At 51.4% G+C, this 12847-nt stretch overlaps 4 protein-coding genes across 4 annotated transcripts; 1 reads left to right on the forward strand and 3 right to left on the reverse strand.

The window, feature by feature from the left end:
* Positions 1-3257: 3257 nt before the first annotated feature.
* Positions 3258-5212, forward strand: JN550_011544 (uncharacterized protein; the record flags this gene model as incomplete). Its single annotated transcript, XM_049309921.1, has 2 exons — positions 3258-3517; positions 3655-5212. 2 exons carry the CDS (start codon positions 3258-3260, stop codon positions 5210-5212), a joined length of 1818 nt encoding a protein of 605 aa, XP_049166520.1.
* A 378-nt stretch (positions 5213-5590) lies between these two features.
* Positions 5591-7567, reverse strand: JN550_011545 (uncharacterized protein; the record flags this gene model as incomplete). Its single annotated transcript, XM_049309922.1, has 6 exons — positions 5591-6137; positions 6211-6240; positions 6302-6625; positions 6700-6856; positions 6931-7193; positions 7272-7567. The coding sequence occupies 6 exons, from the start codon at positions 7565-7567 to the stop codon at positions 5591-5593; spliced, it is 1617 nt and encodes a 538-aa protein (XP_049166521.1).
* A 1205-nt stretch (positions 7568-8772) lies between these two features.
* Positions 8773-9741, reverse strand: JN550_011546 (uncharacterized protein; the record flags this gene model as incomplete). The annotated part of the gene is made up of 3 exons (XM_049309923.1): positions 8773-9311; positions 9376-9615; positions 9687-9741. 3 exons carry the CDS (start codon positions 9739-9741, stop codon positions 8773-8775), a joined length of 834 nt encoding a protein of 277 aa, XP_049166522.1.
* A 584-nt stretch (positions 9742-10325) lies between these two features.
* JN550_011547 (uncharacterized protein) lies at positions 10326-12032 on the reverse strand (the record flags this gene model as incomplete). The annotated part of the gene is made up of 4 exons (XM_049309924.1): positions 10326-10688; positions 10766-11262; positions 11328-11654; positions 11816-12032. The coding sequence occupies 4 exons, from the start codon at positions 12030-12032 to the stop codon at positions 10326-10328; spliced, it is 1404 nt and encodes a 467-aa protein (XP_049166523.1).
* Between the last annotated feature and the right edge of the window lie 815 nt (positions 12033-12847).

A 12847-nucleotide genomic window follows, 5' to 3' on the forward strand; every position in this document is an offset into this window, starting at 1 on the left:
GTACGAGATTCTTCGAATTTCTAAAAGACGAACAAGAGACCGCTTAACGGGCATGATCTGAAAGAATCACTGCAAGTCTTAAGGAATTAGTTATGAAACTTTGACTTAAGCTGTTCCGTCCCCGTTTCCACTACGTTACACGAACTGCATATAACTTACACACTAAAGTTGTCCACCTCGGCCGCTAGATACGTAAGACACCTACAACAAAGCACAACAAGGCGCCGTATTAATATCGAGTTGTCTAGTCACTGTCATCATTATGGTCTTTGTCGTGTAATATTGGCTTTGATCAAAGGCCAGTGTGCCGTCCGAGACATGTTCGTTTCGCATGAAGACCAGAAATGGGGAATGGCCGTGGCATGTTGATGGTGAGGTCCATTTTCAGAGTTGAAATCATAGTTCTCCATGTCAAGATGTGAGGTAAGATATAGATGGAATAGGTTAATTGATTGACTAGAAGGAATGGAACAGAGTGGTACACCTGGAAGTGTAGATATATACGTAGTTAATAGAGTGGCTGGTCCACTATTCCAACATTCCAGACTCTCTTTAAGACCTGCTAAGGACCCTTGCTGATTAGCACTGATTGAAGTAGTATGGGAATGGCCCTTTGGTAGATCAATTCATCTCTACCGCCTGACTTGATCTCCTAGACTCGTATGGGTAAATCATACATCTCCAATGGTCACAGACAGGAAGCTCTAGTCAAACACGGCTTCGACAACATAATCTTCGGACGAGGGATTTAGAGGGCGTGCGATGGAGTCAAATACAATTGATCCACTGTTTCCTCGGAGGCAAGCCAGGCCAACTAGAATCGCGTGAACGAGGATTCCCCATCTGCTGAAACCGTTGACGGCCTTGTTTGCTGATCTATGCCCACGCTTGAAGAAGATCGTCTCTGCAGAAATAACCGCATGATCAGCGATGGAATGCGTTGGCAAGTGACATCGATCAATCAATATTCCGGGCTTGTTCTCGATGTTGTTTGTATGTCGAGCTGGCAGGTAGCATTGATGGTTGCCTCCCACTCGCGGAAATATGTTCAACATATGTCACGTCGCTTTATTAGTGATTGAACAATATCTCCCCTCTTTTCAAAGCGACAGCAGCCGGATTTCGGCTGTCGGCTCAGACAAATATTCGTGGAGCCCACAGCTGCCCCAGTGTCCTACGGTCAAGAAGCTCTGTGCATTCGGACAGGGATGCCTGTGCATCTGTTACGTGGTATTTCCGTTCCGCGACCTGCCGGGGTAATGTACCAATGCAGCAGTGCGCAATGCAGTAACGGGCCGTGATTGTGGTATCCAGTTGTTCCATTAACTGTGGAGATGGTATGACGAAGCTCAGATTCAAGCCAGGTTTGTGAGAATGCCGACCATATTGGCAGATCGATTGAGGATCCCGCAGACCATGAGAGATGAACTGCCTGCCAACGGCGCAATTTGAGCGCCCATGACATGCGCTCTCGTGCGGTGCAGTCCAGACCGCCAACTTGCAGAACTCTCGGGCTCTTCGGTTGTGTCCTTGCTGCCAAGCTTATCGCGGTAATTATAGGAACCAACCTGCTGGGCCAAACATATTCGCACTAACCTGGGTAGGCTTGTGGCGTTTCAGCTCTGAAGACCCTTCAAATAGTTTCGTCCCGGGCGGCGCATCCAGACCGGCACGTAACGCAGCCAACGGTAGCGGCTATAGTCGAGCTACGAAGATAAAAATTTGATATTTCTGCAGCAGACCGAACAGCTGGCACCACGAAGCGGCATGTGCCGGCACTGGTGAACGGGATCCTGGCCACCAGTGACTCCTCCCCAACGACCCGAGTAACTGGGTGATTTACCAGGTATATTTTGCCGAGTGGGAATTTCCGACGGCCAAGTCAATAAGCAGGCCTAGAGCCGAAGGTTTCATCTACCTACTGGCGAAATTCGTCTGGTTCGGCTCGCACAAAGACGTCGGAGCTAGATCTCGTGCCTCAACTTACCAAACACTGAGAGCGGGCCTAGCTCCTAGCATAAGGAAGAAGAGAGCCACGAAGACGCAGGGCACTTAGCAAATCGGCAAAGAAGCGCCGCTGGAGCCATGCGATCGGGCCTGAAGCAGAGGCTCGCAGGGTCCAATCGCAAGGCTGATCACGTAACAGTATACGGGCCTGGGCAGCTTTAGTACGCAACTATTGAATTACAGAATTTTTTTTTTCGAGACTGTCCTGAGACGGCGCGGGGAGAATGGCTTCAGCCATTCTCTTCAGAACAGGACCCGGACCAGCGCAAGAGAGAGAGACAGAGTAGAAAAAAGATCGTGATCGGACCACAATAAAATTGCTAGCGGCACTGTTGGTTGACGCAAGCTGGGCCAAACGGTGTGCGCCGGCCAAAAAGGGCCTCATGGCCGGGATGCGATGCGCCGATGTTCGCAGCTGATCCCGGTTTATCTGATGATCTAGACGATCTAATCAGATAATTTCCAGGGACGCGAACCCGGGCTAGCGCTGCTGTGGCGTCGCCTTAGCGGTGCTCCCACGCGCCCAACCCAGCCGAACACGCAGCCCACCCGCCGCCAGAGCGAACCAAGGGGCGCTGAGGCTTGCAGACGGCCCAAGTCCGCCAGGGCCAGGCAGCCCAGACAGGCCAGACGCTGGTGATTTCGGGCCAAGCGACGCTACGCTACCCCACTTCACGACGAAACGATGGCATAATGATCAAGGCCGGTGGCCCGCTTCTGATCATCTGATAAGATAACTAGCCACGCTGCTATTGCCCAACATAGCGAGTCGTCCGCCTGTCGCGGGTGGGCATGGGGGCAGACGGGGCAGAAACGGGGGCAGAAACGGGGCCTGCGCCTGGACGGGGCCCAATGAAGCGCCCCGGACGACACGCGGAGATGGGCTCACTGCAAAAACTTTTTCTGCGGGCTCGTCCTACTAGTGCCTGTGCATGGTGCGATGTTCCCCGACCCGAGCGAGCGAGCGACATTGGATACGGGCATACGCGACCGGCTGAGGTGTCCCAGCATCCAGGGTCGCATCTCGGCCCTCCAGGGCCCTCCCTGCTCGCCAGCCGTTGCGCCGTATGTACTCTGTAGATACACATACATATATAGCCTTGCCCGCCCCGTCGCTGATCTTGCCCGTCCTTTCCCTTTCCGACCCGTGCGTGCTATCCATCGCCTTATCTCCCACCACACCTCGCTCCCCCCTCGCCTGACAGAGCTGAGCTGACCTCTCGGTCCCGGGCCTCTGAAATCTCGCAGCAATGGGTTTGAAGTTCCGTGGCGGCCTTCTCGGCCCCAAGAACACGGGCAGCGAAGTTCCCGTAGTGAGCGAGAAGCAAAACGACGCCGAGGGCCAGCTTCCCCAGGACAAGGAAACCTACCCCGGAGTGAACACGGCTGCCACCTTTGCCTCCGCCTCGGACAGCGATGACGAGAAGAAAGATATGCAGTTTGGCGTTCAGGTCGCCGAGGCCACCCTCCAGGTCTGGACCAAAGAGCACCTGATTGCCGCCTATGTCCTGTAAGTCACGGTTACACACACCATGCCTATATATCCTCCAAGTATAAGCACCACTGCGCCATCAGCTATGGATGAGCCGACACTTGTGACATGAATCTGGATTGAACCGGGAATCTAATTGCTCCTTCTCATCGCAGTATCTGGTTGATCAACTTCCTCCAAGCTTTCGCATCTGGTGTCGTCGGTACCTTGACCACCTATGTCACCAGTGATTTCGCGGCACACTCGCTCACCTCGACTACGGGCATCATTGCCGGTCTCATCCCCGGTCTTACCAAGCTGGCCTACGCCAAGTTCATCGACAACTTCGGTCGGCCCCAGGGTTTCGCCCTGGCCATCAGCGTCATCACCATTGGTCTCATCCTGATGGCCGCCTGCGGCAATGTAACCACCTACTGCGCCGCTGCCGTCTTCTACTACACCGGCTACTCGTGGCTCGACTTTACCATCACCATCTTCATTGCCGATACGTCTAAGTTGCGCAACCGGGCCTTCATGATTGCCTATGCCGCCTCGCCCTGGCTGATCACTGTCTGGGTCTATGGCCTGGCTTGTGATTTGATCATCGCAGACGGCGGCATTGGCTGGCGATGGGCCTTTGGCATCTTCTCCATCATCTTCCCCGTCGTCTGCGTGCCTCTCTGGTTCCTGTTCTTCATCAACCAGCAAAAGGCCATCAAGCGAGGACTTGTTCACGTCAAACCCCACGGTCGCGGACCCTGGGCCAACTTCGTCTTCTACGTCAAGGAGTTTGATCTGATTGGTATTATTCTTGCTGCTGGTGGTATTGGCCTGTTCCTACTCTCTTTCAGCTTGTTTGCACTGCAGACCGAGGGTTGGCGCGCCCCTTTGATCATCTGCTTCATCGTCTTCGGTGGCCTCCTGATCATTGCCTTTGTCGTATGGGAGAAGTATTTCGCTCCCGTCACCTTTATCCCCTGGAGACTGATCAAGAACCGCACCGTCTTCTTCACCTACACCATGATGGCTTCTCTGTACACCGCATGGTACCTATGGGACAACTACTTCTACTCGTTCCTGGTCGTCGTCTTCAACCTCGACGCCCAGAAGGCTACCTACATCACCAACATCTACACCGTCGGCAGTACCTTCTGGGCCCTCGTGGTTGGTATTTTGATCCGCTACAACGGTCGCCTCAAGTGGCCCTCCGTTTTCTTCGGTGTGCCCATGACCATCCTCGGTGTCGGCCTGATGATCCAATTCCGTGAGCCCGATAGCAATGTTGGATACATTGTCATGTGCATGATCTTCATCGCCTTCGGAGGTGGTACTCTGGTTATCTGTGAGCAGATGACCGTCATGGCCGTGTCGAAGCACCAGGACATCCCGGCCATCCTTGCCATGGAGGGTATGGTCGCTGCTATGGGCCAGAGTATCGGTTCCACCATCGCCGCCGCCATGTGGACCAACATCTTCCCTGGCAAGCTGGCCGAGTTCCTGCCGGCTGAGGCCCAGGGCGATCTGGCCTCCATCTACGCCGACATTACCGTTCAGGCCGGGTACCCGATCGGCAGCCCGACGCGCGACGGCATCAACAAGGCGTACGGTGCGACACAGAAGCTGATGTTGATCGCCGCGACGTGCATGTACAGTATTACCTGGGGCAGCACCTTCATGTGGGAGAGCATCAACGTCAAGGAGATCAAGCAGATCAACGGACCCGTCATGTGGTAGAGAAATAAAAAAAAAACCTTGGTCGGCAGTAGCGCTCCAAGGCATGACTCGACGGGCAATGACTGGATGAGGGATGGGGAAGTTTCAAGATTAGTCACTAGGCGCGCGTTTCGCCAGCGAGAAGAACCAATGTCGATTATGTTTGAACTTCATCAGAACTTGTAGTCCGGAATATGAATGGTTTCTCAGATAAACACAGCACTTATGCTAGCAATGTGATTTAGCGGTCCCCCGATCTTCCTCGCCCCCGATCAAACAATCTTTCATTGTATCACTTAGAGGTTGCAAAAGCCCCTCTTGCACCACAAATAACTATTTCGCGAGGTATAGTAGACATGCAGAGGGAAGGTTGTGAACAGAGTGGACCAGGCGAGGTGCCTATCTCGGGTGAAATGTCATGTACAGGGGAGGAATCCACAGGGTGAGTCTTTCCTCTGTCCCTTCCCCAAAACGCTCACCATCCTCTCCTGGAGCGAACGCAAGATTGTACTGCAGCGCCGTTGCGCTGATAAGCATTCGCATTTGCATCATAGCGTTGGCTTTACCCACGCAGCTAAACCCTCCTCGCTGGAAAGGAAAGTACGCCGACGACTCGGGCGACAGGGTCTCCCATCGCTCAGGGATGAAATCTAGGGCTCTGTCGAAGTACCGTTCATCCCTCTGCATCGCCCATATGGGTACATTGACGTTGATTTTGCCCGGGATGAAGACATCGCCTACCTGCAAGCCTGCATCAGGTGTCTCGCGTAAGAATCCCATCGGTACTGGTGGCCGTAGCCGTAGAGTCTCATGAATAAGGCAATCTATGTAAGGGATCCTCTTCACGTTGTCATAGGCCCAGTCGTTGTAGCCACCTGGGAACTCGGCGTCTAGCAGCTTCTGGAGCTTCTTGTAAGCCTCGGGGTTTTTGACCATTAAATACAGGCTTTCGAAGTTCATGTCAGTTTGGCTATTGCATTGAAGTGCATAGCTCATGGCCAAAGAGGAGGCCAACTTACAAGTTCGTAAATGCGATAGCTATGGTATCACTATCATCATTGTCAGTCTCAATGGGCGGAGGTAGGGGACCTGACAAGACGCGCAACAGACCTGCCAGCAGAAATCAAGGTTCGAGCATCCTCTCTGATCGCGGATTCTGTCGGAGGCGCAGACCGCTGCTTCTCCTGCTGTGCCTTGATGATCCAAGACATGACATCGCTTGGCTCCTCATCCATACCCTTGGCCTGTTCCGAAGCTAGAGCTTCGCGCTTCAGATCAACCTCACCAGAACACCAACTGGCAAACTTTTCAAATTTACCAGTAGCACCTGGGATGACCCGTAGCATGTTCATAAGCCATGGGAGAGTCGTTACAACTCCAGCTATTGCCATGGCCCAATGAAGACCTTCCACGGCGGGGTGCTCAACGCCAGTCCTACCAGAGTCAGGCATTACTCATCTGTCCTGTTTGGAACGCCTGAAGGGGATATGATTTGGTTTCCAACCTACTTCAACATGTGAAAATCCTTTGAAAATGCAATGTCGCCCATGACATCCCATGCATATAAAATGTTATTTCTCGTGACATTAACTGACTGTTTCCCTTCATATCTGGTCATAAGCGCGTCGAGCTTGCCTTTGATCCGAGGCTCATACACTGACAGAGCTTTGACCATCGATAGTTAGATCATCAGCTGTCATAACTGAATCGTTAAGATAGATTACCTCTTAGGCCTAAACCCCGATCCCAAGCTTTGCGACGAACCCTGTGCTTTTCCTTGTCTCGCACATTCTCTATGCCAACCTTGTCTGCATTCCCCGAGTTCTGATCGTACCAGGTGCCTTTGGTGCACGGCGATGACGATCCGTAAATGAGATCAATTGCTTCTGCGCGAAGCACCGTCAATTCACGCGGCCCAGTACGAATGAAGTCTCCATATTGCCTCTGCAGTTTCGGCACGTGCATGTGGTATTGCATTTTGGTATTAATAATGGAGGAGATCCTAAAGCCAGGGGAAGTGAAAATGTCAGTACCTGGACGCGAGCCGGAAGAAAGGCTGTTTGTACCGAGCAGTGCTTACTGATAGACTTTGGACAGGCGTGCGAGAAAGGGGCCAGGGAATCGGTGCAGTCGATGGAAGAAGGCACGGTACAGTAGCAAGCTGCCGTACAGGCCCACCAGAAAGACGGCCCCTGCCAGACAGACGTGCATGATAACATCCATGAGGTTATGGGTGCCCATCAAACCGTAACCTACCACCAAACCAGCGTTGATGTTCACGTAGGCAAGTACCATCTCCCACCCATGACTGTCTACTTCGTAGGATCGGAAGATTACTTGGTGGCAAAAAACACCAAACAGGCCGGCGTAGACCATGATCGCATCCCAAGATGAGTTTAGTAACATCGCCAAGCCAAGCAACAGGATACCGAGAGCACAAGAAATCATGCGAGCCCGGTCTGAGAGGGCTGGCGCAGATGGGCTAGAAAGATATTGTTTGGTAGCTGAAGCACTCTTTAGACGCTCGGCTGTACATCTCGAGTTTTTCTCCATTTTGAAAGTATAGAAATGCAAAGACAAGGGTCATTTGTTAAAGCAGCGGGTGAATGTGCTACGCCAAAACGTGAACCGGCTCTCTTCCTGACCCTTTTAACCTCCTTTTTAGTTATATGTGGATTTCCAGATTGCACGATTATGATGTAACCCATATACTGCTAGGATCTGCAAGGCTTTACTTTGCAAAAAGAGCCCTGTAAGTAGGACAGTGCAGAAAATACTTCCGGGGGCACACTGAAATAATATGCCGGTAATGTTCCTCGGCTAGTAAACTTAAATATGTCAGGATAAACGACGTCTGATTAGCAGTGCAAAAATTAGAAATGGTCCAGGTGGAACAAAATCATGAGAACCTTTCTTTTCGCAAGCTCGGAGCCTTTCAATCCCCTTTGTGGATGGCGGCATCTTTGATGTCATGAACCAGGATTCCCAAGCATCCTCGAACGCGATTTCAACTATTCATACCTAAGTAATACGCCACGGAGTGGCTGGTGGCACCAGTGCCCGCGCCACAGCAGCCTTGTTACACATGTTGGGCCTACAAACCCACTCCCCTCAATCCACAAAATGGGCAGGAAGGTTTTGCATCTTCTATTCTTACTGTTTAATACACTAGGGTTATATCACTAAATACGGGTACCCAAAAGCAAGACTTCCTCTGTCCGTTGGTTAGCCCATGGCTTCAATACGGGCATCCCTACGTTGGTGTCATGACTTGCCGAAGGTCCCGTTGCTCATCGCGTGGTTTCAGGAAAACATGTTTGTATTGGTGATGTGAGGATCAACAATGGCCTGTCGTAGAGTGCCATGTGTGAATGTCCATCGTTGTACTGCTCGCAATGTTTGCGATCAGTGTTGGCTGACTTTTGACGCCTGACGGCCCCCAATATGATTAATTGATCGATAATGACTTGTGCCATACGTCAATTGCTTGGGGTAACGGGATTACATTGAACATGGAACTGGACAAGTTGAGCTGTGACTTGAGATGTCTGCACATGTAATCGGTCCTAGGCCAGTGCTCTCTACCACTGCTGCACGGCGTCTTTCCTAAGCACGTTCGTAGGCCAGGCCTGCCCGTCACGCTTCCCTTCAATGACATCGGCACAGAATCCGGCACCTATAGCCGGATCAATAGCCCCCAAAGCACCCAAGTTGGGCCCTTGGCCCGTCTTTCGGTTGCTGCCAAGCCCTGTGTTTAGCAAACCGGGTGAGATGAGAAATACACAGACGCCGTCCTTGCGGAGTAGACGTGCCCATTCTGTCGCCACCATATTCATGCCACTCTTGCTCACTCTGTATGGGAAGAACGGCACGATGGGCTTTGGCCAGCCTGCCGGGGGGTTCGTGTAGCGCGGGCTTTCGCCGTTCGCGAGTTCTGTCAGGGACGAGAGACCACTGGTGATGAACAGCATGCGCGGGGTCGAGGCTTTGGAAGCCAGAAGCAATGGAGCAAACGCTGAAGTAAAGAGATGCGTGCCAGTTACGTTGACATTGTACATCTCGTTCCAGCACTCACGAGGGGTCATTTGGCCAGCAGCGACAGCGGATTCGAGGTCGGCGCCTGCATCATGCTTCGATAAGTACATCAGATGAGCTATGGTGAGGTGCCAAGTTCGTTCACATACCAGCATTATTAACTAAAACATCAATGTGGCCATATTTCTCCTGAACTTGCTGGAAAGCAGAGGCGATAGATTCGTCAGATGTGATGTCGATCGACAGCGCATCCGCCAACGATGTGCTCGCGGGTGAGGACTCTCTTAACTCGAAGATGGCAGTTTTGGCGCGCTCAAGATCCCCTCGACATCCAATCAGAACATGGTAAGACTCTGGTCGTGCAAACAACGACTTTGCCGTCTCCAAGCCTGACTTGCATCATGCTGGCGTTTAGTATAAGACCCTTTTTCGCACAAACTGACAAGGCGAAGCGACGAACCTAGACCAGTATTGGCTCCAGTGATGAGCACTACCGTCTTTGAGCTAGAATCCATCGATCCTGGGATGCGCAAAGTTCAAACAGTACAAACGTGGCAGCAATTGACTATACGTATATTTCACCGTAGGCGAGGCTTGAGAAGGACAAGGTGGTATTCTATTCTAATACATGGTTGCAAATACATGGTTGCAGAGTCCATCCAAAGCTTGCACTAGGAGGGAGATTTGCCGCAATAGCGTGACCTTGCACTGAGGCGTGGCGTAATCCTTCGCAGCAGGCGAATCCAAAGCATGCTATGTACCGAAAACAATGCCCCGACTCGGAGCATAAAATAACCAAAATATTGAAATCAGCAAACTCGCCCACTCTGACGAATTTGGTGAACTGAGGTCCAGCATTGAATTTGCATGTCCTGAAACAAGTGTAACGTCATTCAGAAGCACAACGCAATGCAAGTTTTGCATTTGGTAATTTGCATAGCTGGGAAAGCCGTTGAGCTTGCGTATTTGGATGGAACAAAATGCTCACCGTTAATTTTGCGTACCTATGTCTTGAATTAGTTGTCTACTGTCCGTATCGTGCAAGTCAGTACGTAAGCATAGGTCCTCTGATAACAAGATAGCTCAAAGACTACGTTCGTCATAGTACGTAACCAAACTTCCTCCCTGGGCCATTCTCTACACTGCAGTCGAGCAGCCGCCTGTTGTACTCGGCCTGGGTCTGTCTAACCATGTCATCCACATCGAAGTGCCAGATCTTGTAGGACCGGTCTCGCATTTCTTCAAAGCACGTCTCTGCTTTGACGCGCCGGCTTGGATCGGCCCATTCTTGCTGGTGGTACAAGTCACAAGCCCGCCTGCTGCTGTTCACAAGCCACTGGGTTCTTGGCCTTCGTATCTTGTCGAATACCCCAAATGCCACCTCGACGGCGTGGTTGAGATCTGCATTATTGTTGCTGCACACCTGGCCTAGCAGAATGTTGAGACACAGTGCATCTTCAATCTGCCAGCCGCTCATGTTAGTTTCTGGCACCTTCACAATTGCACCGAGCGCCTTAACAATTCGGGCCATGTACTTACTCCCAAGCATGCCCCAGCACCATGGTGAGGAGTGGTGGCATGAGCGGCGTCCCCAGCAACACAGATTCGGCCCGCGTTATACCTCGGTAACGGGTAATCGCCGAGGTCGAATAGAGCCCAAGTATTGAGTTTATCGGGCAGGCGCCGGACAAGTTTCAGCACGGTCGGGTGCCAGTCTTGCAGAGCTGCCTCGAGCTTCTCGCGCGAGCCCTCGGCCACCATGTTGTCGTGGTCCGGCCATGGCTGCGGGTCCGAGAGGACGATGACTACATTAAGGGCTTTATGATTCGCCACAGGGTAGTGTGTCATGTGAGCACCGGGCCCTACGTGATGGTGAAAGTTGTTCGCCTTCCAGGTCCCAAGAACCTCCAACGCATCTGTCATCGGCAGCAGGGCACGGTAGGCGACTTTGTGAGTGAATTGTGGGTATGATGCCTCGTTTTTGGCACCATACATGTGTTTGCGGACACGGGACTTTATGCCGTCACAGCCGATAACTAGTAAAACTATTAGAAAATTTAAACGAATCACCAGAAAGGCCAGCAGGTATCTGAGTGCTTACCTGCAGTCGCCTCAGCTTGTGTACCATCACCAAAAGCAAGGATTATCTTCCCATCGGCTTGATTCTCTATCGTCTCTAATCGCTTGCCGAACTTGATGACGCCAGCAGGTAGGCTTTTGGACAGCTCTTCGAGGAACTCATCTCGTCGACAACCTCTGAAGCCCGCGCCGCCTATCTGAGCCAGTGGTTTTTGGTATTCGGGTTCATCAGGGCGGTATTGGTTATAACCGTCAATCCAGCGCAGGCAATCTTGATCTTCCACGTCCGAGATGGACACTGCGCCACCGCGGACCAAGGCTTGGGGTATACTTGGATCAATAAGCTCCACTATTACTCATGAAAATGATTAGTTCAATGTGACGTATTTATTTCTCTGCTTAGCCTTTACGGACTGAGATTTGACTGTCATCTTAGCGTAACTGCTGGAGAACAGGTCACAACCCCTGAATAGGACGAGTATGCGAAACGTTAGAGAACTTATCACGTACTGCAGCGACGTGCACAAGCCGAAAAGGCGATACCTGCCCCTAGCTCACGGAATCCCTGCGCCTGTTCGTAAAGCTGTACTGGAATTGCCTGTTTGATCAGTCCGAGGGTAAGAACCACGCCAACAATTCCTCCTCCAACGATGGCAATGTGAGGCTTTGGGCCACCACAACCGCCCACATCCCTATCAGCATATGGAAGATCTGCTGATGCAGTCATCATGAGCTTGTGCGTGGAATCAGGGCCGAATCGTGGGGAATGATCTCTAATCACACCAGCAGCACATATTATGATTGTGTGCCTTTAGTTGGTACTACTGAGATATAAAAATCACCTTAACTTAGTTCAATACCCGGAGGATTCCTCACGGTCACGGGAATCCCTCCATACAAGGTAAACTGTGCAATCATGCCACTTTACACTGATCTCCTGCCAACAATCCCAAGCTACTAGAGTCAGTATGTGAGCTGCGCCGCTCGGGGACTTTTTTGTAGCCGGCGGATACCTGGGCTGTCAGCAGTGGCATGCGGCCAGTATTTTGTTTTGTTGGAAAAGGAAAGGGAAAATAGCCCTATTCAAGAAAGAAAAACACACGCTACCGGACATGAAGTCAATAAAAATCGCCGAATTTATATAACCAGGATCTCTCCGATATGACAAGAAAGGTGGAAACTTTCGTCACCGGACGGATTCCCAAGTAGGGGTTCTAGAGCAAGTAGATGAACGTGCGTACATGCCGACTGGGCCTGGTAGACTTGAGGTCCATTAGTCTGACATTCTTTGGAGGCATAACCATGTTTAGATATCCGATTGTACCTAAGCAGATTTGTATCAGTGCCGCTGCGTCTATTTTTGCCTTTGAGCCATACACCAAACGCTGAACTGTTCAAGTCTTTTAGGTTTGCTAAGAACCTATGGGTATCCTACATTAATCAAAGTACACCTCTTCGTTATAGATACCATTGAGTTTCTTCTATGAGACCTTGTATTGCATATAAGCACACATATATAGGTACTCACACGAATCATTCAAC

This window comes from Neoarthrinium moseri (assembly GCF_022829205.1).
Source record: "Neoarthrinium moseri strain CBS 164.80 chromosome Unknown scaffold69_Wmoseri_CBS_16480, whole genome shotgun sequence".
In the NCBI taxonomy this organism is placed as follows: domain Eukaryota; kingdom Fungi; phylum Ascomycota; class Sordariomycetes; order Amphisphaeriales; family Apiosporaceae; genus Neoarthrinium; species Neoarthrinium moseri.